General features: G+C 37.7%; 1 protein-coding gene across 1 annotated transcript in view; it reads right to left on the bottom strand.

Annotated features, from left to right (window-relative positions):
• Nucleotides 1-242: 242 nt before the first annotated feature.
• The window catches only part of LOC306888048 (tetraspanin-9-like), a 77,018-nt gene continuing 49,541 nt past the window's right edge, over nt 243-27,719 (bottom strand). Inside the window, exons 2-7 of the mRNA XM_079446149.1 lie at nt 18,267-18,458; nt 15,579-15,653; nt 6,056-6,157; nt 5,831-5,962; nt 4,445-4,528; nt 243-1,908 (exon numbers count right to left, since the gene is read on the bottom strand). Of these exons, the coding sequence (XP_079302275.1) occupies nt 1,837-1,908; nt 4,445-4,528; nt 5,831-5,962; nt 6,056-6,157; nt 15,579-15,653; nt 18,267-18,458 (657 nt within the window). The 3' untranslated portion in view covers nt 243-1,836. The remainder of the gene's footprint in view (nt 1,909-4,444; nt 4,529-5,830; nt 5,963-6,055; nt 6,158-15,578; nt 15,654-18,266; nt 18,459-27,719) is intronic.

The following is a 27,719-nucleotide window of genomic DNA, read 5'->3' as shown; positions in this document are numbered from 1 at the left end:
TACTTGGTTCTGCTCTGCTGTACTGTATGTGGTTTAACTTTTAATACTTTACTTATGTCTTGCAATGAAGCAGTACTGACAATTTTCACAGTTCTGTTGGGTTGGCATTAGTGCTAGATATCCTGACTTTAAAGAAATAGTTGAAGGAAGTTTCTGTCCCCTCGTGTCACTCTGTACCCTGTGATTTTTTTTTTTTTTTTTTTTTTCCGAAAGGACACAAAAGGACAACAGACCACCAATTTAAGTCATTATCTAGCCCACATGTAATATGTGTCCACAGAACTTGTCAGAAAGGTCAGAACATTTCTGCTGAATGCGATCACCCATCAATCACAAAGTTCTATAAAATTACAATTTAAACGTCTTGCAGCTCAGCACATTTACATATTAAAAGTAAGACACTCAACAAGTATGTAACACACTCGCACCAAGCTTGGTTATGCATATGCACAAATGAGTCTTTTCCTCAGCAAGTAAGTTTTGGAGTGAAAAAAACTTGAAAAACCGTAGAGCACCAGTCTGTCATATGCCATATTACTGCAGTATTTTTCAACCACCTTTTTAGAGTTTGAAAGCATCAAGTCTTTTGTTGTACAGCATAGAGCTTCTTCAAACTATTTCCTTTTGTGTCCATGGAAGAAAGCAAGTCCTACAGATCTGACATGAAGGTGAGTAAATAAATTTTACTCTAAGTCTTCCAAAAACCTAAACTTTACTGTCCCATAAGAAATTAGCAAACATGAACTAGCTGGAATCTGTATCATTAGGCTTTGTCTTGACATTCTTTGGGGTACGAACTCGAATTCAATGAGCAAAACATGGGGAAATGGTCAAACTCACAAAGCTCTGCCTTTTATACTTGTCTAGTTTACCAACTTTTGTAACCTAACTTAAACTTCGCTTCATTGTCTATGCTACAGAGTTTCAGTAGCAGTCTGGTTAAAATGACCTTTTAGTGGTTAAAGAGGATGTTTTTACATGAACGTTGACGGCTGGCTAATCAAACAGTCTGTATATGGAAAAACAGTCCCGGTTTGATGCATTATACTGACATTAGATTGTGATGGTTCTCATCAGAGTGAAACTTTCGACACGTTTCGATGCGTTCTCAAATCACAAACCTTTAAACATAAGAAAAGACTCATTTCCAACACACACAGACAAACTCAAATTCCCGGTTATACCTCGCTAAACTCTTTCTACCGGCTTCTTCCAATCCTTAGGTGCACAAAAATGACAATTATGGGGTTGGGGCAAAGTCACTTATAAAAACAAACTAAAAAGTCTTGAGCCGAAATGACAAGTTTTCTGTTTCGTACAAAACCGTATCATACTAAAATGGAGCTGTTTGTCATTTACACTGTAGATGGAGGTGATGATGAGCGATGCTTTTCAACGTCATCCACCCTGAAGGTTTCCAGTCTGATGTCTTCTCATCTCGTCTATATGTTGCGCAGAAGGATTTACGTATTAGTAAAGCTACACAGTTTGTTGTCATTATTCTCCTTCCTACAAACGTGAGTTAGTTCAAGCGTAAAATAAAGGTTCTAGAGGAGATTAAGAAAGTCAGGGGCCTCATGGGGAGTATTCTGGCCAAGAGTCGGTCCTCTGGTTCCTCTCTGTCCCCGGGTCTCTTTGGCAGATGAGCAGATAGGGGAGAAAGAGTGGAAAAGAGACAGACCGTGGCTGAAGTCTATACAGGATGGGAAGGTATAAGCTGGGGAATTAATGGGAAGAGGGGTTGGCCAGTGGTGAAGGTTAGATACAAGAGGAGGAGCTGTCCTCCAGAGTCTGTCCCATAATGCACCAGGGCTCCTCCCTTAAGATACGGCCTCGTTAAGCATCATACTTCTTCCCGCTTCTGTGGATCTGATGGAACAGTGTCATGGAAAAGGCCATTCCCAGGAGCTGGAATGAGAAAATCCAAATGTAAAGGTTAGTGTGAAACGCATGAGCTACATGTCAGCAAACACAGATGGCTTGGGTCAACACACTGGATATATTCCTAATTAAACACTAGGAAATTCAAGGGGTCACTGGTTGGTCGGTTGATTGGTTGGCATATGCAGTTATCCCCTGCTGGTAGATGATGGGACTAGACCATAATGTGACCAGCTGGCAAAAAGCGGCTTTCTTGATTGATGGGAAAGCAAATATTTACAGTTTATTTACTATTTAATGCATTAGATATTGTATTGATGTAACCATAAACAATATGTAAACGCATTCATTAAGAGTTCATTTCATTTTATAAATATGGAAGTCTCACAGTTAATTCATGTTTGTTCATAATATATATTAGCATTAATTTATACAACCTGAAGTTAATAAATGCTGTAAAACATTGTTTTTTTATGATACCTAATGCATTAACTAATGTTAACAAATTTAACCTTAATGCAAACTGTTTTTTAAAGCAATGCATAAATCACAGTTATTTCCTTTTTAAAAACATTTTATTAAAACGTGTTTTTCCATTTGCATTTTTTTTTGTCCTTTTTTATTTCATTATATTATTATACATTTGGTAGCCATTGTTCAGCTTATTTGAAGGGTTGTATTTTTATTTTTGTTGTTTTTGTTCAGTAAGTAAAGGTGGCAGCAAACAGGCCACATACTTTCAGGGCTGCATGCATCAGCCAAGCAGCTGCCAGTGAATAGCTTTCTCCAGGTATTACATACTCTCTTTGGAAAATTGACCTCATTTTTTAGAAAAAGAGGTTTGGTGATGTGGAGCATAGTGTCATGGAGGTAAACGGAAATGTGTTGCAAATATACTGACTCTTTGAAGTTCATTATTAGATCTATCCTGATACATCAAACGCACAGCGGTGGTCGACATTCCACAGTCATTTTCTTAAAGCTGCAGAACCTGCAGTTTTTATCACATGAGCAGGAAACACCACTCTGTGTGTCGATTAAATCGGATTCTCTCACATCTGTGAGCTTTAAAGGTATCGCGTTGCTATTTCTTTACACTGTCAATTCCCAAAGAAACGGAACTGTAAATCTTGGCAGACTCTCACACAGACTTCAGTGGGAGTCTACTGGTGAAGTCTAGGCCCCTAGCAATGTCTGACAACTAGAAATGCACTGTAGTCGAAACCGTAGGGAAAAACTCCTTCAGAATCTATGCGTTCTTAAGAGAAAGAATTACAGTACACTAACAAAGTATCATAGTATTATAAAGCTTCCTGGATGCTGTAACATGGTTCTACCATACTTTTACAACATGTACAGTACACCACTATTCAAGATTTTTTTTAAAAGTCTCTTTATAATAACCAAAAATTACAATAAAAACAATACTGTGAAATATTACCAGGTACAGTAAAGCTAAACTTTGTTTAGCTATTACTCCGGCCACATGATCCTTCAGAAATCATCAAAAATATACTGATTTGGTGCTCAAGAAACATTTCTCATTACTACCAATGTTAAAAACTGTTATGCTGCTTAAGATTTTTGTAGAAACCTTGACACATTTTTTTCCCAGGATTCTTTGATGAATAGAAAGTTCAAATGAACAGCATTTATGTCTTTACTGTTACATTCTGATTCATTTCATTAATTAAAAAATGAAATTTATTTTCATTTATGGTACATACCATGGTGCTTTGAGGTTTGTTCAAATCCCTAAGTATTGCGTTAGCAAGCCCCGCTAATAATTTAAAATGACAAAACACTTACAGAGCACACAGTTTAGCAACTAAAAACCAGATTATTTTACTGGATGAGATCCAAGTAAATCACTCGTGATTTTGCCCCCGCTCAGCCCATGAGGAGGATTATGTGGCAAGAGTGTACAAGCCTGCGGTCACCTCTTGGTCCACACTGAGAAAAGTACTCAGTAAAGCCCCCTGTGCACTATTATCCTCAATAAACTGCAGGTAATTACTGACCACAGATTTACAAGAACTCATGGATTAATCGAGAGGCCATTTTGCCTAATCCAACATGGGCTTCTTTCACTATTTACCACATTTTATATTTCTGCCATGTGATAAATGACTGATTTGTACTTGAACTGTGAAACTGTTAAGAGATACTCCCGTGTTCAGTTTGCTAACTTTAAAAGTGACAAACATGACAAAATATATAGTCAAATATATAGTTTAACTTTTCTAGGAAAAAATCTGACGTTAATGCAAAGCGCCTCCGCAGAATGTACACACTAGACCAGGCTGCGCTGATAATCAAATACATTGAATTCATGGGCTTTCTAGGGCTATAACGAACCGCTGCGAGACATCATGTGGGGCCGACAGGTTCACTTTCTATTATTCGAGTATCAGCAAGCCCTAATGAGCGGTTCACCTTTTCTCTCTTGGGCTGACTGTGGCGCTTCACTGTTTCAGCAGAACCAGAGGAGACAGGCACGCTCATTATCACCCCTGCATTTGACACGCTGAGTGATGGCACACACCAGCGCACACAATCTTACCTGAACTACCAAGATACACATGCCGATGGTTCCGAGTAGGTGCTTATTATCTTCAAGCCATTCTTCAACCTTCTCGTAGCAGCCCTGGAAGACAGGAAGAGTCACGAGATGTGATTTATCTTCTGGGCGAAAGCACTAATACAAACAGATTGTGCATGTATCACGTTCTAATTTCCTAGTTGTTAATTCTGATCCAGGGAAAATGAGCTGAAGTCCAGCAGTGGTGGAATAGGTTTTAGCGACTGCTGCGGCTGCATTTTCAACGCGCAGTGACTGAAAAAAAGCACATTCAGCGATATACTGTATGTGGCTATGCAGAAAAAAAAGAGACAAAAAACAGCTTTGAGTTGGCGGTGTTGTGGGCTGCTTTTCACACTAAGGCATTGAAAAGGAATTCCATTTCCAGCAAAAACCAAAAACTGGCGGTAATACAATATAATACTTTCCAATATGGCACATAGCCTCATGTCAAAATTTCTGACTAATTCCTCTTGTTCTGTAAATTTAAAGCAATTTAAGACCTTTTGTTGGCTAGCTGCTTCTGTGGGAGAAGATAAATTCAACAATTAAACGGCTTACGGTTTCAGACTAACTTGACTACGAATGTGTCCTTGTGTAATTTCCTTCCCTAGAAGACAACACAAAGGTTTCTGCATTGGAAATCGAGAAATGTATTTGAAATTTTCTCTCGTGGCAGCTTTGCTAACTTCAAGTATGGCTTGTTCTGCTTTAATGAAAGGAGCTTTTGAAAAGAACATTAAGAAATTCACTAAATGGAAATGTCTCATCTGCGAACACTCCATTAGTACCTCTGTGGTAACTAAAAGCTTCAGATAAAGACAGTGTGAAAGTTTGACGTGTACAGCTCTGTCAATGGCACAAAAAATATTCCCTCAAGAGACCATTGCCTCGCTACAATCTCATTTTAAACATTCAGTACATTAAAATGAGTTTTCATAAGTTAAATCAGCTCCCATAGGGAAGACAAATGCATCCAGTGTCCAAAAGTGAGCTCGAATACATAAAGATACATGACTCTGGCACTTTACAGACGCACTTAGAGCTCCTACCAACAGAGATGTCTTAAATCTATGGCTTTTACTGCCTTTCATTTATTAATAATAACTCTTTTCAAGGACAGAAGAGAGAAATAAAAGAAATCCTCTGTTATCACCTCCGGTCTTTTCTTTGATCCTGTCTCAAATCAGAAATGTTCTTTAATGAATATAAGAGCGACAATTCAAATGTATTTGAAATGGGGATGATTAAATAGAAAGTCGTGCATTTGAAATGCAGTGTGTGTATAGTTCACTGCACACGTCAAGGCGATTAAAGGTCTGGGGAATTATGGCAACATTATTGGTTTAAGTACAGTTGTCCACTCACCCGTGTCCAGAACATGTTGGTGGAGTTGCGGCCACACTCCTGATAATGCTCTTGGCAGCAGCGGTCGGGCACCACCTTTTCTTTCAGAGCCTCGTGCCAATCTGTGTAACCAGTTACGCCACAACACTTCCACTGTCATGGGGTGGTGGTGGGGGGGGCAATGATACATTTTAATAGTAACCTGATATTAGAGTGACACAATTTTCATTATTCCACAAAGAGTACCTCAGCTTGGATGATATTCCAGGCATTTCTCAGCCCAATGTTGTTGTCTGTGTTGTAGAGAGCAAGACCATCTTTAAGGTCCTGCTTTGCATTCTCACTGACCTGTGAACAGAAGGATAAGTTTATTCATAGACAATAACAAACAATGCTGAGAGTACCAAAATTTCAACTACATTTTATAATTTTTGACAAATAGATTTGACCAAAAACAAAAAAAGCTTCATAAATGTGTCAACAATCATTTCATAACTTCTTGTAGGGGTATAACGATACACATACTGAACTCATATTGAACCATTCGGTACGAGGCTTTCAGTTCGGTACGCATTACACACCGAACGATTTGTTGGTCTAATCCGATTACATTTGGGGAAAAAAAGAGCTTTAAGTGTGTGAAATATAATTTTCTCAGTGCCACTGCGCTCAACAAGGCAGCCCAAACAACGTAACCGGCAACGTTCTGTCTGCCCAGTGGCGTAGCGGACAGGCGCGCACTGGAAAAAACCCCTAACTCTTGCGCAAAGTTTGCATGTTGCTTATGGGATATTAATTGGCTCGCCTTCATGGTTTTAAACAGAATTTTTTCCAGCATTGCGACGGAAGCAATAAATCCCCCCCCCCCCCCCCCCCCCCCCCCCCCCCGTATCGAAAAACGTAACAAACCGTAACACCATGTCGTATCAAACCGAACCGTGAATTATATGAACCGTTACACCCCTAACTTCCTGGTTACATAGAAATGTATAAACACAATCATATATTTAACAGAATAACACACTCACAACTGCCAAAATTTAATTAATTGTATAGTTTGAAAATGTATTGTCTATTCAATTAGTTTGGATGAATGTGTGTAAATATTAGCATTGCAAATAGTGAAAAACAATATGCAAGTCCTAAGAGAAATTTACCTGCTTTTCTATCCTAATAAGCCATCTCTGTTTAGTCAATACCTGCCATCGGGTTCTCGACTACTACGCCAAAGTAATATAATTAGCATCATTCATTGGTTGCCTCTGTGAGTACAGCGTTAAAAAGCATGTCATCGTTGGCGCTGGAAGACAACATACTCATATACGCCACAATGGAATCACTATCATTTCCCCCTCGGCTGGGGTAGATAAATATTTCGCTGGCAGTTTTAATGAGGTGTACGATCTCACATTAGTGGTTCAGTGCACTCTGGCCCAGAGCGACGGAAGTGCAAGGTGATTAGAGTTTGACAGAGTGGCGGTCCTGATACAGACGCGCACTACATTAACATCATTTCACCCCAGAGAAAAGACAGAACACCATAACCTGGAATTTCAGGCATATTTCAGTGAAAGATAGTCTCTCACACAGACCTATAAATAAGATATATAGAGATAATATCTGCACTTACAGCTTTAACATTATGATTTATTGTCACGCTTCATATTGCTGTTGTATTTATTGCATTATCACAACATTGACTGTTTTGCTCACATCTGAAAGACTCTGAACTTCTGAGGAAAATGAGACTGGTTCCTGTGCATGATGCTAGGATGTTGGGGATGGTTGCCAGGACATTGGTCGTTGCTTACTAGCCCAAAAAAAGCCTATCAAGTTTTGATCATATTCTAGATTCCTAAAAACTCCTATATATGTTTTGGGACCCTTCAATGTAAATCTATGAGATCTTTTTTGCCAGTTTTTGAAATTATGAATTAAAACACCTAACTATGAATGAAATTTCAGCTCTCCTCAATAACCCCCACAATTTCAGGTATCATTTATGTCCCAGTGAACACACTGGTTTAAATTAATTAGATAAATAAATAACATATATATAATGCATAATTTTAAATGCACGTTTTGGATAAAAGTGTCTTCTAAATGCATAAATTTCTTTATTTGACCCTCTAACTCTAGCACTCTCTATTCTAATTCTATTGTATCTGTCTTCTTTTTATTTATGAAAAAACTAAACAAAAAAACCCCACACTTTTGACCCTCTATCAATTGCATACTTATTCTCTTAACTGCTGGCTTTTCTTGTTTCTTTAAAAAAAAAAAAACACTTGGTTTCTTTTCTATCTATTCGTTTTCTTAAAAAAAAAACTTGCTACGTGTACTGCATTAGGCTAACCGAGACTTATCATAACACTTCCATGTTGTTGCTCTTTTGTTGGTTTTGATTGCTTCCATTGTCCTCATTTGTAAGTCACTTTGGATAAAAGCGTCTGCTAAATGACTAAATGTAAATGTAAAAGTGCAGGGCGAAGTACAAGTATGAGTGATAGTAATGCTTGCCTTAGCAAACAGCACTAATAATATAACAAATTGAAACATTCATGCTGTGAAACTTCTTTCAATGCTGAGGGAAATTATTTAATGAACATTATGAAATTTTAATTCAGATAATCTTTCAAATATATGTTGAAATTGGCCTAAAATGTCCTCTGGAGACCTCCATCATGTGAAATGTTTTTTACATTCTTTCCAGTCATGCCATGATGAAATAAATTCAGCCAATGATGCAGAACTGCAGCAATAACACTAAGTCAAGACAAGATATTAAAAAGCTGGTAGAAGGCATATGTCTCTCTCGCTGGAGTGTGCACTCATTAGTGCCAGATATTTTTTCAGGTGCGTACGCTGTGCGAGTAGCCACGTTTCAGAATGGAGAGAATAAAAAACGAAAGGTGAATAAGCACCATCATCCCTTCTTTATGGAAAAATCTTCAGACCTCCGAGTCTCATTATATAAGAATACATCAAAGCACACTCTCAACTCCATCAGGGTATACTGTGACATCACTCCTTTCACGTCCTGCTTGGAACACATGATGATAAGAACTGTTTGGTAATGGCTGTTCTTTCATACCTAAAGAAATGCACCCCAATTACCCAGCACACGAGACTCCCATATCCCACACGGTCCAATTACAATTAGGCTCAGACTTGCAATAAATTCTTAATCAGCTTGTGACTGAAAAAGTCACGCAATTCTGTTCATCCTGTTCAAACAGCAAAATAGCATGTCTAATGGAGGGATGTTACATGTCCGACTAAGCCTCCCTAATGCCACGAGCCGAGTAGGATTCCTAGAAAACTGCATTTAATTTTTTAGGCAAGAATTAATTTTCTTGTCTAAGATGCTAATTAAATACTTCAAAGGTTTGTGCGTAGTAGAGAAATTTTGTTACGCTTATGTTAAGCAACAATGCATTATATTAATCAAAAGTGACAGTAAAAAGACATTTAAATTGTTAGAAAAAATATTTCATAAATACTGTTCTTTTGAAATGTCTATTCATTAAATTATGAAAAAAAAAAAAATACTGTTTCCACAAAAAATGTTTCCTGAGCAGCAGATCAGCACAGTACAATGATTTCTGAAGGATCATGTGACACTGAAGACTGCTGAAAATTCAGATACCTTCCACCAGAGGAATAAATTACATAAACATTAAAATAGACATTTTAAACTGTAATGACATTTCATATTATTACAGTTTTTACCGTATAATTAAGTTTGAATATGAGTTTAAGAAATGAGAAAATATTTTAGCAATAGCCTGTAATGCTTGCCCACATTTTTACAAAAATATATCTAGTAATCACAAACCTCTGGAAAAGTTATTTAAAGTCATGGTTGAAATGTAGCAGTCATGTCAAATAATCTAGTCATCTTTCTTCTCGTCCAAAAACCCACAAACAGGGCGGACTCTGTGGAGGACTCCGAAACAACTCTGTTTTCTGACTACAAAAGGGAATCTGTTCTATCCTCAGAGGCAAGCGCTATCTGCAATGATAGATATCCTGTCACCGAAATGAAAAGTACTGGTAAGGTGGTGCTCTGCTCATATTCTGCCACACTCGCCATCTTGCAAGCCCTAAGGGACAAGCTATGTTAATGAAACATACTGTTAGAAGCATCATATTATGCAGAAAGTTAATTAGTTCTTCTCCCAGACAATGTGTTCATGGGAAGAGTGCCAGTGTGAATGAAAGGTTACTGTAAAGGAGTCCAAACAGGACTGTCACTCTAAATCAAGATGGATGAACTGCAGCCCAGTTGTTTTGCAGTATTGTATCCTTTTTGGGACATGAATATAATAATATGCCGCACAACTGGGGCCAAATTAATAGTTCAAGGATTTGAAATGTACAACTGGAAATGGCGTAGAAACAATTTTCACTCAGAAATTGCTAAATTTCTAAATTTAAAAGTAACACTGAATTAAATGTGAAATTCTGAAGTTGAAAGACTGAAATAGTATTTTTTTGTACAACATTCTTTATTTTACAGTGTATTATTCCCTTTAAATACGATACTAGTCCTCAAAAAGCAAAAGAAGCATATGTTTCCCATGGCCTGTGGCTGCTTGTTGCTAATGCATAGCTCATTAGGAGTTTGTATACCTGGCCTTGGGTTGTGTTTAAATAATGTCTGTCCAGTTTGGATACAGTCTCATGAATGCATGGTCCAAAGTCATTTCAGCCAGCGCAAGCATCTGGATCGTGTGAATGACCTAGTGGCTCTTGGTGTTTGATTTGTAATCATTCCTCTCGTTAGTTTCCTATGTTCTCAGGCAACATGTGAATGTAAAGATGTTGGTGTTTGTTTGGGAATTTGAAGGTTTGACCTTAGGGTCAGATGTAAGATGTAGCTAATAGATGACATCATTATCTATACCAACAATTCTTGGTGTGAACTGGGAGCGGAAACGAGAGTGAATGGTGATATAGAGAGGAAACTGTATGCTTTTCTTCAAGTCTTGTGTGTGTTTGAGTCTCCAGAGTGTGGACAGGTTTGTCATATTGCTGCCCTGGGGGCTTGGGTTTGTGGAGATGTGTCGGAACAATGTGTGTGTTGAGGAAAGCCTGCTGTTTACTAAAGAGAGTAGAGGAAGATGAGGTCAGACAGAAGATTCAACCATCACCTCTACTATGCCAACAAAAAAAGTTGAGCAATTTACAGTCTGTAAACACACACCCCTAAATCCTAACTTAAAAGGGATAATTCAATTCAAAAAGGAAAAGGTTTTGTTTATTTGATCAAGTCGTTTCTCAACTACATGGTTTTCAATGGAACTAAAAGGTCAAAACATCAAAGAACAGACCAAAATTAAGTTATTATTCATTGGTTAGCTCTCCTTGTAGGAGCTTTTTGGCCACTCTTTTCAATTATATTTAAAATTGTACGAGGGCTGTCAAGCTTCAAAATGTCAAAAAACAAAACTGGTCCATATGACAAGTCTTCTGAAGTCATACAAAATCTTGATGTGATGAACAAACCAAAATTAAGCTGTTTTTCATTGCTTAGCTCTCCTAATAGGAATTCATAAGTTCATGAGAATAGTGAGTTGGATCATTTCAATGAATCAGTCAATCCAGGTCACAAAACAGATCTGACGGATTTGTTAAAAAAAAAAAAACAAAAAAAAAAAAATCAAACTCAAGTTCAATTCGTTGACAATGATTTTCTTGTAGTAACAGTTAACAGCCATAAGGTGGGAAGATTATCAGCTAATAGCTTAAATTGACTTTAGAAGACTTGATATAAAGTGTGCATATAAATTAGCATGTAAACATATAAAAGATATGAAAACAGCACAAGTTGTCTATATGTATTTTTACATTAAAAGAAAGACCAATACATAATTTAAAATTCCTCTATGCTGGAAGCAAATAAATAGTAATATGAGTTTGTAACAACATGAGGTTGAGTTAGTATGTGCATTTCCATTACAGATTCATGCAAATCTTTTGAGATATTTTATAAATGTCGATAAAAAACTATTGCAAAATGATGGCGTTTCCATTCACCCATTATGCAATTAAAACGTACTTATTTCCTCTCGCGATAAGTCATGACGACAGATGTTGGTAGGTTTATTTATATCGCAGCCACCACACAAGCCATTATATATTAATTGAAGGAGATGTAGGCATCAGCTCCGGTGGCCACATCGGAGACGTAATGTGCTGCAGACATGTGCAGTGTAAATAAGGGGTTATCCAGCAATAATGGCAAGGAAAGCCCTTTACGCTTGAGAGCGGCCACATATGAGGTGTTTCTTGGAGGTCATAGTACATTAAAGAATGATCATGTGACATACGCCAAGTGACCTGTAAATGCGGAAAAAAAGTTCCCATTGCAGTTTTGCGAAATATTCCTTTTTCAAATTGCCTGAAAAACCATCTCATGCAAACGTAAAATCTTTTTTTGCGATATATGAGATTTTGCAAAATTTGTGTTTCCATTGGGCATATTTTTAATTCGTGATTTTAATTTGCGCAATTTGAAGGGTAATGGAAACGCAGCTAGTGGCTGAATTTTCATTTTAGGATCAACTAAAATGTTCCATTAGCGCAAGTAAGAGCCACCTGACATATGTGCCTGTCATGGGATGGTAATTTCCAGCCCAGATGATGGGCCAGACTCTTGATCAGCAAGGGAAAGTCTGGCCATGCTGTGAGCTGGCAAGATACGCACAACGTGGGTCCTACTGTCACGCCGTCAGATGCTTTGAAACCTGGCCCGAAGTCCTCAAAACCCTGGCTGACCTGTTCAGGTGGTTTACAAGACACTTTTGCTGATTTTAGCTCATGAAGTGGAAAATGGCTGTTTATATAGTCAAGCCTGACATAAATCATTTTAACACTGGCACATTCGTTGTTGATTTGTTTAGTGCGAGTAAATTGGTTTAATTCTGAGCTAAAATCAGCAAGCAAACAAGCAACCGCGATAATACTGCCACATGAGATCACAAGCCTTACTCTCCCAGAATCACCTTGTAAATCGAAAATAACAGGAAATACAATGGGGAACAGTGTTTTGTTTGGGGACCTTTAAAATGGACTTGGAGTTTTACCTCATTTCAAAGACACTCTCAATCCAATCCCTGCACATGTGGGTCGCTACTCATTTTTAGAGCATCCCTAATTGTGTCGCTTTTGCACAAGTAATGGCACAACATTAGAGGCTAAAAACTGTGAGTCATCTACGGATTAAACCGTAGCCACAGCTGAGGCGGTGAAAGTGCACGGTAATGCTCTTCATCTGTCTCTGTAAGCCTATCTGAAAAATCACGCTACTGTGCCTCCCCCTTTTCAAACCAGCTAATATGGCTTCATTTGGCCGCCGTCCTGTGACACACGCGCAGGAATGAGGTCATGTGCGTAAAGACGGATGCTCTAATCTGGTGCCTAGCCTTCACCATCTGCTGCAGTCAGATGGTGGGTCACTGCAGGCCCCCCGTGTGTGCTTTAATCCACAGTGTTCACGTACACTCAGTGAGGTGGAGACCTACTATACCTCTGTTTCACCATCTTATCTGCAGGAGGGAGGCATCTTGCCGAGTTAAAGATTGAGGAAGGCACAAAACATTAAATCTGAAACTCTACAGATCTCACATTATGAAGCTATAACAATGACAAATAGATTTGAATGTTGTACATTTAGTAAATATGTTTTTTTGTGGTATATTTATATTAAATACACAGTATTAATTTATACATGTAAGTATTACTCCAATCTTCCGTGTCACTTGACCTTTCAGAAATCATTCTAATATGCTGATTTTGTTCTCAAGAAACATTGCTTATCACAGTTTATGATGCTTGTGTTAGTGGAAACTTCCTTTTTTCAGGATTTTTTTGATGAACATATATTTAAAATAGAATTTCTTGTAAGAATGTAAAAGTCTTGCTGTCGTTTGTTGTCAATTTACCGCATCCTCAATTATAAAATTACAGCCTCAAGTTTTCAGACACCTCAAATTCAGCAAATTTTTACAAAAAATGTCAATTTTATTAAATGTCATGCCAAAAATTCTAATTAAAAATTTTTCTAGCGCTATAATATACTGCACATTACTATCTGTGCAAAAAGCTTTGCTTTAACTTTGTTGTTTGTACAGAAAAAGTGTGTTTTCATACACTGTCAGCGTAACTTTTTTCCCTCAGATGTGATAATGAATGCCTTGTGATTTGGAGATCAAATAATGGAGTCAATTAAACATTCCTCTGATCGCTCACGCCATTCTGTGCGGATGGAGCAGCAGGTTTTGAGTGACGGCGATACCCCTGCCGCCCAGTTCATGCGGTAGAAAAATTAGAGACGTGCTCACAGCCTTGTGCAGTTGATACAAATCTCTATATCTCATCTTCCCTCGCTCCTCTCTGAAGTATCTCCCTCATCACGTTGTGTTAAAGGTCACATAGGTATCTTATATCGGTAGTACGCACAACATCAATACATGGTTAGGGGTCTCAGAGTGGTCTTTAAAGACTAATACATGATAGGTACACTGCTTTCAGCCTAGCTTTCATTATATGAAGGTACAACCTTGTGTCTGCACACAATAGAAAAAAAAGTTTGTCTGCAGAAACAACCTTATACAGACAAGAGCAAGCAAGTCTTTTGCTTGAAAAAATGTGGCGTTCATTTTGCCACCAAAACGCAGCCTCAGTTTGCAGTCCACGCTTGAGTGTGAGTTACACGCTCCGATAAGACAACTAGGCAGTTCTCGTACCTTGGAGATAGGCAGATCCTAATCTCTAAATGGATTGTGGGTAAGTGAATTACTTTAGCTTCCACAGAGAGCGTGGCAAACGGAGTGAATAATGAACCACCCAGAAATCCTTGACGGGATTTAACACCTCCTAGCATCCTGCCGTACATTTGGGAAGCGCCCTTGAAAAGGAGACTATGCAGTGCACACTCTGAAGCATCTGTTTGGTGACACTCACGACTTCATCAAAGAGGAAACAGGACCTCTGTGTGCTCAGGTTGGGTAGTAATCCACCAGGATCTGCATGGTGTCAAAAGGTCAGATTGCCCTGTTTTAGACATTCTAGTTGGCACAGTATCACTTCCAGTTGTGTGCGCTGCCCCGAAGGCCATGAGAAAGAGCTTGAACGCTGAGGCAGGTGGAAGGATTGACCGAGAGAGAGCTCAGCACCAATTACTTGGTGACAACTGGCCGGGATTAGGCCTTGTTGTGTGGGGTGACCCCTGACCTTTGAGTGCTCGCCTGGTGATGAAAACTCTTAACCTGCACTGCTCAAGACAAGAGAGTTGGCTGTTCTTTAAAGAACTTGATGACCTGATTAGGCTTGGGAAATGGGATGAGCATTTGACAGTTTATGGGGATATTACAAAAAATGGTTGACAGAAACAACAAAATGTGCATAAAAAATCTATATGTTTGCTCAAAGTGGATCTTTTTCGTTATGTAAGAATACATGTGAATAAACTACAATGAAAATACATTACTGAATCAATAACTGATGTTTAAATACACAGCTATGAGGATTCTGGACTAATGAGATTTCATGTGGGCATGGCTATACAGCACAATTCAAAATCTTCAAAAACTTATTTGCTTACAGATTTTAATAATTTGATGATTTACACCATGCCTAGTTAGGAAAAGGTGCAATTTGATGGGATTTTTCCATCTGCCACTAATTAGAGATTAGATAGTGGGATTTGTATGGAAATACAGTAAAATCATTTGCACGATATAAAACTGGTGAACAGGCTTACCTTATCAGAGTAGACGAAGAAAAGAATGAGCAAAATCAGCTCAGCCAGCAGAATAATCAGCAAGACAATGAAGAACTGCAGGAAGAATATACACAAAAAAAGGAAGTGAGTGATACGATTGAGAGTGAGAAAGACATGGGGAAAGACCTGTCTGAATGAATCATCTCAGCTTTCTACACTCACTCTCTCCCTCTCATTCTATTTCACTTCTTCAGCTAAATATTTACACAGCCTTCCACACAGCATGCGCCTGTCAGCCAGTAAACATTATTTCGCTGAGTGCTCAGTACATTTTCCAGTCATCTCCTGATGACCGTTTCTGTCAAAGTCCATCTGAAACACAGATTCGAGCCATCTGAAAGCCTTTAAGACACTTGTTTATTGAACCTCGACATTGACAGGTCCGCAAAATAAGTTCCCTTCCGCCATTAGAAGAGAACGAGAGCGACTGTCAAGTCAAGTCAAGTCAAAGTTTATTTATAAAGCACTTTTTTTAAAACAACAAGTGTTTATCAAAGTGCTGTACATGCAATAAGTAATAAGAAAAATGATGTGTTGAATATGTGCGGCCTCGCCAACCGCTGAATGACAATATGTGTACATGTCTGGTCTGCCTTGATTCTACTCGCTGGTCTGGACCATATGGGATACGTAAATAGAGCAAAGTTGAAGGAATGGATGTGAAGACTGGAAAAGCTTTGAAGGTTCTTCCTTCCTAGACCTCTGGGGGAAGAGAGCGCTACACCACATCCAGAAACATAGGGCTGGCTGCTTAGATCTCAAACCCAGTGACGTGAAAACTCTTCTCTGATGTCTCACTCTCCCTCAGAGCCATGGACACGGCGTATATACAGAGCAGATAGTGAAATCTAAAGGTCAGGCCATTCGAATTTACACTGCTCCTATCTAACAGGCATTTAGGAAACCGTAGGAACTGGAGATTGACATTAAAAATTAATAAGTAGGGATGATTCTGGGTTCGACAGGATTTGTGAATTTTCCAAATGTCTCTTCCTTCACAAGTACTGAATATAAAGCCTTTTTTTTTTTTTTTTTGCAAATTACAGTAAATAAAATAAACAATCACATGCCAAGTCCACGAGCAGATGGCATAGTTTTTAATACTCGTTTACCAGAACAAAACAATATGAGGTGTCGGATGCATTAATCACTTCTGCAAATAACAGAAAAGCATGCAAGTGATAACCTTTTTCAATTAGACTGTTTAACACCGTTAGCAGAATGGGGAGAGAAAGTGAAAATGAGTGTAAAATCAAAGAGAGATTGGGGAGAAAATAGAGAGACTTGTGGTTTAACTCTAGTTCTGAACCAAAACCCCTGAGTGCAATGAAGAGACACATTTTGCAATGCAGATAATTAGCAAACCTCTCTGGTAACAGTTTACTTTAAGCCTGTATGTGTAATGCATTATAAAAGGTATTCATAAGGCCACTTCACATCCTGACAGCGCTTATTTTGGGATAATGACTGGCCAGCTGTACATTATCCCACTTTTTACACAGCTACTCACTAAATAAATAAATTAAACGACATAAAAAGTTAATTTTGGTTGAAATGATTGTTTTATGCGAGAAGAAAGAGACTGCAGACTAATACTAGGGCCATGAAACTAGCACAAGAACTGTAAAAACAGTCGATTATTACTTTATATTTTTTATAATTTATATAATATATTATATTTATATATATTTTTTTTATATATATATATATAAAAAAAAAAGAGTTCCACCTTTAAATAGTATAAAGATATTTGCAGCTACCTAATGTACTTGAATCTATTTTTTTAAGCATTACACTCAAAGGGTTAGTTCACCCACAAAATTCTGTCATTAATTACTCACCCTCATGTCGTTCCAAACCCGTAAGACCTTCGTTCACCTTCAGAACACTAAGATATTTTTGATGAAATCAGAGAGCTCTCTGACGTAGTAAGAACATCGTTAAAATAGTCATCAGTGGTTCAACTGTAATTTTATGAAGCTACTAGAATAATTTTTGTGCTCAAAGAAAACAAAAATAACCTTTTGTTCAACAATTCTTCCCCTCCAAATCATGAACTCCGCCATTATGGAGAGCACCACGACTCATGTGCACTTCCACATGATACTCACCAAAATGGCGCTTTGGTGACGCGGAGGAGAAGAATTGATGAATAAAGTCATTATTTTTGTTTTCTTTGCACACAAAAAGTATTCTCGCAGCTTTGTAAAATTACGGTTGAACCACTGATGTCACATGGACTATTTTACCGATGTCCTCACTACCTTCATGGTTCTAGGAACATTTCAGTTACGTTGCTTTCTATGCAGTGTCAGAAAGCTCTCGGATTTCATCAAAAATATCTTAATTTGTTTTTTGAAGATGATCGAAGGCCTTATGGGTTTGGAATGACACGAGAGTGAGTAATTAACGATAGAAATTTCATTTTTGGGTGAACTATCCCTTTAAAGGTATAATTAAGAATTTGTATTATAATGCAAAACTATTATTGTGATTCAGTTACCCACAAGTACATATAAAACAGCGTGTAAAGTATATTGCACAAAAACACAAAAGACTAGACAATCACAAGGTTAAAATGGAAGTGCAAACACTTTTTTCACAACAGGCTGTTGCTGTGTTTTTACACCTCAGAAGTGTAAAGTGTGTAGGTGTGATATAACTTACGCTCAGAAGCAGGCACTTGTTTTCCTTGATGGCACCCAGGCATCCGAGGAAGCCCGTCACCATGACGATTGCGCCTATGGCGATAACCATGTTGGCAGCGGAGAGAGAGGGGAAGGAGGGGGAGAAGGTGGCGAAGCTACCTTGAGACACAGACAGCCAGATTCCAACTCCCAGCAGCCCACAGCCACACAACTGCAGAGAGAAGCAACAGATTGAGATATTGATGCATTCTGGAACATCGATTCAGAGCGAAAGCTGTTATTCTGAAAAACAACATTCATTATGCACCACATGTACTAACTGAAATATAGCTTTCCTTCATATGTAGACATAAACAAAAAAGCATGATGTGCTTCTGCCTCAAACTCTCGGTAAAGTCTGCAGAAGCCCAGTGGAAAAAGTTCAAGAAAACCAGCAGAATAGTTGGGCCCTGGAAACATGGATGGAAACGTGTAATCCGGTCATGAAAATGGAATTTACTGTATAACGCGGAATGCCACAGAATTTGTCAAAGTTTGGAATAATTAATCAAAAAAAGGTTATTACACTTAAATCAAAACGCAAAATGGACTAGTGTCTGTGAATATTTAGCCACAAAAATATGCATGTTCCTGTGTGAATGAATGGTGCAGACGTGCAGTTTCATTTACTACACACATACTGAAGCGTTTTCAGTGTCTGCCGTCTCACTAAATGAGGGCATAAACACATGAACAACATCTCCAGAACTGTTCATTTGAGAAAAACTATCGTCATTTCATTTACACACAGAAATTTAAAGTTCTTCACGGCAACTAAAAATAAAAGCTTGGTTTAACTAGAAGACATTGTGCCAGAAATATATTACTATAGTTCAGTAGAATGTACGTAACACTTTATTTTAATGAATCACACAACATTTCTTCCATGTTTTAATTTTAATACTAAATCCCCTGTGTTTACCAAAAATAAAGTTCGTTTAATTTTCATTAATTAAAAATTTCATAGGGCCCTAAACATGTCATTTTTGTAAAACTTTTAATAAACTGGTGTTAAATAACCGGAGAGGAAGTTTCATGATTTTAATTCATTAGAAATGCTTTTTGATTAATAAAATTTAATCTAAACATTAAAATGGAGTCCAGAAAAATGAAAATTGAAAAAAAAAAAAAAAAACAGAATCCAGAAAAATGAAAATGGAAAAAACTAAATTTGGAAAAAAAATGAAACAAAATCTGGGAAAAAAATTACGGATTTCATAGGGCCCTATAGTACAGCAGATTTTGATATGGCAACAATTGATATGGTTCCTCTAGGGGGCACAAACACTCTGCCATCTTGGTCCCTTGAGGGCCACACCATGATTTTGATAAAACACAGAAGACTGACCATTGACATTTGTGTGCAGACACAGAGTCCAGCTGTGTGACTGCGGTGACGAATCTGTAATGTTTATAGGAGCTTCTGATTGACAACACAGAGAGAAGAGGCTGTTTGCCCATCAATCTGCGATAAGGGCACAAATTGATGCCTGCAGAGATGACGAGGAAGAAGTGTCTGACATTTCCTTCGCTGTTATTGGAATATCCAAAGCAATCTCTTCGTGAATACGAAATCACACCCGGCACTGATAAATTGGTGGGCGCCACGTGGCAAATCAAAAAGCATCACGAGTGCTTCTTCCCCGTGTGAACGCCGTTGTCACTGAAGTGTAAGCATGTTTGACAACCGACCAACGGCGCGACAGCGATTAAAAGCAAACCCGACTGTCGCATCCTCGATTTTTCTGATGTTGTAAATTATTAATCGCTTTTACATGCGCTCTCATTCTCTTTCAAGCATAAACGAGGTGGTTAGCTGAACTGCCTGACAATGCCTTCGAGATTGAAGCAGCAAACTTGAGGACAGAAACTCAGTGAAACAAATTCCTTCAGTCATGGTGGTTGAAATTATCAGCACGCTCTTCTGCCGAGTACCTTTCCCACCACGGGCTAGATAAAGAACGCTGTGAGAGACACGGAGGCTGTGTGTATCTCACACTTGGCAGGTTAAAAGTGGGTTCTGAAGCTCTGTTTGGTGAGGGAGCACTTTAGCCTGAGGGTGAGGGCTGTTCTTAATGCCCTGGGGGGTGAGAAATGGCTCTGTGCTAATGTAACATGGAGAACTCGAATGTATCAAAGTCCACGTTATGAAGCAGCGAGTTGTCAAATAACCCGAGGAAGCAGCCTCTATGAACCTCAGTCAGAGTAGATTACTTGTTTAATTTGATGCAAATGAAAACAAGGATGTCAGGGATATCTGTACCCGTAATGATATGTTATGATTCAATTTAATATGTTGCGATGCATCATTATATCTTAATTGGGCCATGATTGAAACCGTAGCAAAACAAGAAAGCGACTCTGCGTTGTCTGTTGCAGTTCACGCCACTTTTGCTGTGATTACGCTTATTTACAAGACCCACTTCTTCATTAATTGAACTGCAAGATATGAATCACATAAATAAATTTAAAATTTAAATGTAGAGATCATACCTCTAATATTATGAAATATTATTACAATTTAAAATATATTTTCTATTTTACTATATCCATTTTATTATATTGAACTTTCAGCAGATACTACTCATCTTCAGTCACATTACTCTTTTATTTTATTTATTTGAATTTTTTTGATATATAAATTAAAATATAAATGCAATATATAAATTATTAAACAAAATAAAATGTGACTTTCATATATATATATATATATATATATATATATATATATATATTTTATTATTATTTTTTTTCCCCAATATATATTTATAAGAACATAAAAAATAGAAATGACCACTTTTCACAATCCAGTAATTTCCAAATGGATAAAACACTGTCCTACATTTACAGTTTTACTTGTTATATTATGTTGCAACAATATACCACAAAGCTCATTTGCATTTGAAATATGAACAAATTTATCACTGGAAATTTGCTGGAGCACTATATTTCTGTATGGGAATGCACAATTGAGGGTTAAGCTAACAGATTAATCTACATTTAACAACACCGTTTCTCAAATCACTAAGCCATTTCATGTCCATCCATCATGCAGCATTTATATGTGTAACAGTGACTGAAGGTCATTAGCATTAGCATGGCCGCACTGCCTCAGCACTGCTTAAAACATCCTCGAACACTTATAAAGTCAGAGCACGCCTGGAAACATCGACCATGCTGTTTACCGGCCCCTCCAACCATCCTTCAGGCTGTGTGCAATTTTAACTCATTTACCTTATTTGTAAAACCTCTCCTGTGATTGAAACGGCAGCCTGTGCCGTCACATCAAAAACTCCAGGAAGAAGCAGAGAGGCAGGGGCAGAACGTGAGAGAACACATTAGTGGGAGAAAAAAAAAAGACAAGGGTCGGGGTACAACGTGCAAGGAAAGACAGCAAAAAAGTGTCCTCGGAGCTACAGCAAAGTCCTGAAAGCCCAGGAAAAGGACCTGAGTGTGGTGAGGCGGGTGCCTCATAATGGTGCATTAGCAGTGTGTGCTTCAGCGGGGGACATAAATGGAGGCTTTGTTCTTCTCTGATGAGTCAAAGATGAAAAAAAGGGAAGAGAGACAGGGAGAATCTGCCCTCTTGCTTCAGTTCTCACTTGTTTTGGATCAACTCACTGCACAGATTTAATAATTTAACACCCAATTGAGCTCAGCACTCCAAGAATCTTTTCTTGACTGTTCTGTTTGTAGTATTTTTAAGCTTTCTTTAAAAAACAAAACAGAGTGGGAGAAGTAAATCAATTACATAGGCGCATATTAAAGTTGTCATATCTTTACGTTGAACTGAAGTGGAATTAAAGCCACTGCTGACATGACTGGGAGCACTGAGAGTTTAAGGGGCAAGAAAACAGATAGATAGATGGTTGTAGACATTCTCTTTCTATCAAAACAATGTTCCAAAACATTCCTAACATAGCATGTGGTATATAGTATAAGGAAACTCAAGTGATGCTTGCATTGCTCTGCTGGAGATTGAGGTGTCGGTCACAATTCTAGCTAGAGCTGGAGGCTCCATCTTAAACACTACTGAATGTGTGTGGGAGAAGCCTTGCATCTCACTCTCACAGCAACATTTTCAACAGATGCGCTTCACTGGATTAGAAGCAACATGCAAAATGTGCCCAAGTCTGAATGTTCTTCAAGGTTGGAGGGGATGTTCACATTTGACGCTCTATAGGGTGAGTGTTTGTTTTGAAAGCACTGTGCTATATTTACAGCGGCACAACTGTAACGCTAAGCTGCTGCAGGAGTTGAAAGGCGACATGGCAGTTTGTAGACTCCTCAGTAAACAAAGTGTCTCAGAAAGGACATTTATCATGGGAAGCCTGTCTCACAGCGCTGCACCCAACTTGGTGCGTCTTAAACCGATTCCCTGAGGAATAAACACTGGACTGGTAAACACACTTCCTCTCACCTCCGATTTCTCAAAGGACAAAGAGGGCACCAAGTGTGTCATTTTAAATAGGTGATGAAGATGGCCCTGAATAAAAATCACAAATCTTTTGTGATCTTTACCCCAAAAATATGCAACATTTAAGGTTACAAAAAAGACAGACTTCATTAACTGATATAATTTTAATACTAACCAACAAACAATAAAACACGGGTGGTGAAAAAAACAAATCAAGTCAGGCTTTCTGCAAGTTTTATGAAGGTACATCAAAGAACAGGAAGTTTCAAGCTCTAAGAAACAAACTCAATTTAAATGGATGAAAGGGGTTTGCAAAAAGGCATGTGGTTTAAGCTCAAGGTCAGTGTAATTGAAACTATGGAACAGGTTCTCCAGGAGCTGAGCGAGAAACTTATCCATCACTCGGACCACTCTATCAACTGCAGCAGAAACCTGCTCACTCACACGCAGTCATGCAACTTCAATCTTATTGCAGGCCAGTGATGGACGTGACTCACACGGCCTTCAGAATCGTCTATGTGTGTACGGGTCCGCTGAGAAGGAGCGATTAACCTTTTCATGCTCTGCCTCAGAAGAGGGTCAAAATGTGTGTGTCCAGCAAACCAGCCTTAATGAGAGGTTATATCACCCTGACCCACGCGTCTTTACGATTTATTAGGACACATAAGCCCTGGAGTAACTTAAAACGTGTGCGTTTTTGAAGGACATTAAAGGAATGTTCCAGGTTTAAAACAAGTTTAGCTTTATCAACAGCTGCTGTGACATGCTGTTGTTTATCAGAAAATAATCTGTGGTAGGTATATTACATAATTGAATAATGCTATAATAATAATTTGTTTAAATCAACACATTTAAGTTAAACTTTCTGTGAATTTATAGGATTTTTGTGGTGTGACAACATTTCATTTGATGTAAGGCCATCAAAGCTGCATGTGAAGAGTTTATTTGCAACAACAGATATCTCCATTTTTATTTATTTTCAGAAATCATGTTTTTATTGTGCATTCCAAGTAATGTCAATCATTGTTGTTTTGATTGAGTAATAATAACTTAAATACACGTAACTTACAAAATGAGTTCATTGAAAGTATGATTTTTTTATATATGAAAAGTTTATAGCGAAAATCAGAAAACGCCAACAGTGGCTTTTTTTTTGCCAAAGGCTGATAACTCCACATTTCATGTTTCAGCTAGCGCGTCTTTTCAAAGTGAAAGCAGCCTTGTCACCTGACCTGAATACAGTGCACTGATTCGCTAAAATGGACTTATCGGCTTCTGTTCAAAAACAACAAAGGCGCTTGTTGGCTTCTGCAGTAAAACGTAAACTCGCGATGCCTTGAAAGTGGACAATACCTTTTTTGACAAAACATGTTTAGGGTGCAGATGTGGAGAATAATGCAGGGCACTCATTTTTTTTAAAGTGCCGTTTATCGGTTTTTGCAAATGAACTCTTCATGTGTAATAGTTATTTACTAGTCAACATTTGAAGTGGATCAAAACCTTTCATCAAAGTTGTCCTAAAACCTAAAACCAAAACTTGTTCTTGTCTTAGGACAACTTTGATTAAGTTTTTTGATCCACTTTAAATGTTGACTACTGTATATATATATATATTTTAACTTAAAATTTTCATATATATATACATATATTACAACAACAACAGCAACTTTATTTTGTAAGTTAAACATTTTTTCCTTCATTTCCAAGACCTTTTTAGGAGTTTTTAAAGTTATCTTATGGTATGACAACATTTCATGTGATATTAAATCATAATAACTGAATGTACAATAATTATAAAATCACAGAAAATGACCTGCGCTTGTCACACTTCTACGTAAATTAATAATTATAATATATATATTATTTTTTAAATCAACAGCTAAATTAATTTAAAATATATGAATTCATAATGTGTTTCACTTTTTTTCCTACACTTCTTTTTTTCCTCATCTTTTTCCTTCCCTGGTTGATCAAATGGCCTGTGGTGTGATAATATTTCATGTGATATGAGGTATGTATAATTATAAAATAATTAGCAAAACATGGTTTAAAATAGGAGCATATCACACCGCAGGACAAGTGAACTTACATTAATCACAGCAGCTCTTGATAAACCTTAACTTGTAGTGAACCTGGAGTAGCTGGTGGTCAGAGAGAGGCCATGTATGGTTTACCGCTTAAGATTAGAGAAACCAAGACAGTCTGTAGACTTAAAGGTAAGCAGTCTATCGCTTAAATAAAAGTGCTTATTTTCTCCAGTGTGCAGCATTAATAACCTTCTTCATACAAGGGTGATAATAAGAAATAATGAGAGTGAGATAGAAGAGAAGGCTTTGAGAAAAACGAAGAGAGTTGCTCCGCCCCGGGGGTTGCGGGCCTCTCTTTAAGAGGCAAGTTAGCTGTCATTGATTTTACACTAAAATAAAACAGTCTGTTGTAATGAAGACATAAAGGCTGGTATGCACTCAGCACCAAGAGGGAAATGATACACCATTACCGAGCGGCCTCATCCTGCTCAAATGACCGCTGGCCCTTTATTGCTCAAATAGACTATAGAGAATCCCATGCATCAGGTAATGTAGTTTTAAATCACATTAATGGGTGTAAGTACTGTTTGTACAGAAAGTAGTCAAGTAATGTCCCAGTGATGATTGAGATATGGAATTAACTTGATATGATATAAATTTAAAAGATCTGGGAGATTTAAACACCTCTTTGATACCATGAGCAGATCAGATGGAGCAGATGATCTGATGCAACCTTCCTCAGAGAGCAATCGATCTCTGCCTTTCATTCGTTAAGCCAGTGACATCCATCTTTGAGAATAAATCATGAATGGATACTAAGAAGAAGCCAAGTCTAAATAATCGCTCATCTGAGTGGATAGACAAAACACATTTAGCTTTAGAGGAAGATATATAAACAACTCTCAGCCATTTATCTTCTATAATAGCAAAGCTATCTACAAAATTTCTAAACAGTCATACATGGGAATCTTGCACTCAGAAAATAAAATAAAAAATGTTTATCATATGAAGATGTAAATAAAATATCATATAAATAAAATAATATGAATATTTATTATTAGTGCTTATAAAAAATCTAAAATGTTTGACTGATTTACTAAAAAAGGCTATTGATAATATTTTGTGGCATTTAAGGAATAAATAAATAATATTTTTCCTTTGTAGAGTATTCGATTTAAACAGTATGGACAGATTGTAAATAAAAGATAATAACGATTGCACATAATCAAGTTGACTTAGTGCTGCATTAGTGCTGCATTAGCTTATTAGTGTATCTGAATAGCTCAGGATTTGCTGTTATCTAAATTAAGAACTAGTTGAAATCTTTCAAGAAGGTTACCAGGAGGTTCAACTCCTAGGAGGTTAATCAGAATGAATCATAACTTGAAATTTTCCATTTAAAAAATAATGGACAGGAGCTCTTCAAATCAGCCCGAACCTATAGATAACAAAGCCAAGAATGATGGGTCCAAATTGCTGCTCTTCAGAGGGTTGCCTGCAGCTTCTTTTGGCAATTATTGGAGAATTAATGAGCATCCTGCCGTCTCAGTCAAATGAAAAAGAAAAGAAAATAAAGAACTGTGACTGTTCTACGCTTTCCAGAATAGACATCTCGATCTGTCTCCTTGGCTCCTCACATGAGTGGTTTTAGTAAACTAATAAAAAAACAGCTGTAAACAGTCATGACAAATTCACATTGTCTTTGTTTTCTACTAAACCCCCCATTGTTTCCACAAAGCACAGTTTTTCCCCCCATAGTGAAGAAGAGCGTCGGGTCTCTCAAAGAGAAGCATGACAGTGAATAATGCAGCAGAACTGTGGGAAAAAATGTACTGTTGAAGAAAATCAGTAGCGAGATGTTTGCAATACTTACAGTTTAAAGTTTCATATGGGATCATTTGAGAAGATGGAACTGAGTGAAAACAAAAATAGCTTTGTGCCAATTTTAAACCAACAGTTTGAGAGCTTTTGTGTATGTATTCATTGACATGGATATGAGTTTACAAATGAGTAATGATGAGAAAAGAAGAATTGCCAACATAAAAAGACACGGGAAAAATGCATCTAACTTGGGCAATGCCACATTTTTCTGACACAAAGAGAATATTAAATTAGAAATAACAGAAATGCAGGTTTCGTTGAAGCAAAAGTTGAATGCTTTCAGCTATTATCTTGAATCTCACATCTGGCATTAAATGGGCTCAACGACTCAAAATCAATTGGAACATCTCTGCCAATCAGCAGCCGGCTTTCTCAGCTGCCACCTGCCACCACAGCTCACTTTCTCACAGCAGAGGATGAGAAGGAAAAGGAATTGGAGCAGGAGGGGGGGAAACTATTAGATACCGTTGGCTAATTTGTGCCGCTCCGCAGATTTCTAGCAGCTCAACAGAATACTTACGAGGACCACAGGCTCTTTAATTATGGATTGAAATTAGGATAGAGAAGATGAATCTAGAAGATGAGAGAAAACATACTCCCCCACTGACGAAATATTACATTTTAATAATATTTTACAATACTTCTTTAACTGTATTTTTGATCAATAAATGCAGCCTTGGTCAGTATAAGAGATTTAAAATCATTACTCTTCAACATTTTAGTGTCGGTAAGCTTTTTTTAGTGTACATCACATGACTACCAATAGAATTCTCTGAGAAGCAGTAAATGAGATGATTAAAAAGAAAGTTTGTATACGGTTAAAAAAATAGTACTACATAAATGAACCAATAAATAGTCTTTATTGTGCCCTCATTGTCTCATAAAAGAAATATTGGGACCACAGGTGTCTGTATGTGTGCTAGACTTTAAAAAGCTTTGAACACCCCATCAAAATGGCTCAATAGGGCTATAAACCCAAAGTCCAAATGGTGCTAGAGTTATAGTGCTTTTGGTTCCCCACAACAAACAGATGTTGCTCCTCTGGGCAAATAAAAAGCAAACACTAGTTTGTTCGGCCTTGAAAAAGCAGCACTCTTTTCTCAGGAAT

The sequence above is a fragment of the Barbus barbus genome, assembly GCF_936440315.1.
Source record: "Barbus barbus genome assembly, chromosome: 22".
Classification (NCBI taxonomy): Eukaryota; Metazoa; Chordata; class Actinopteri; order Cypriniformes; family Cyprinidae; genus Barbus; species Barbus barbus.
This window is presented reverse-complemented; position numbering and strand designations above follow the sequence as displayed.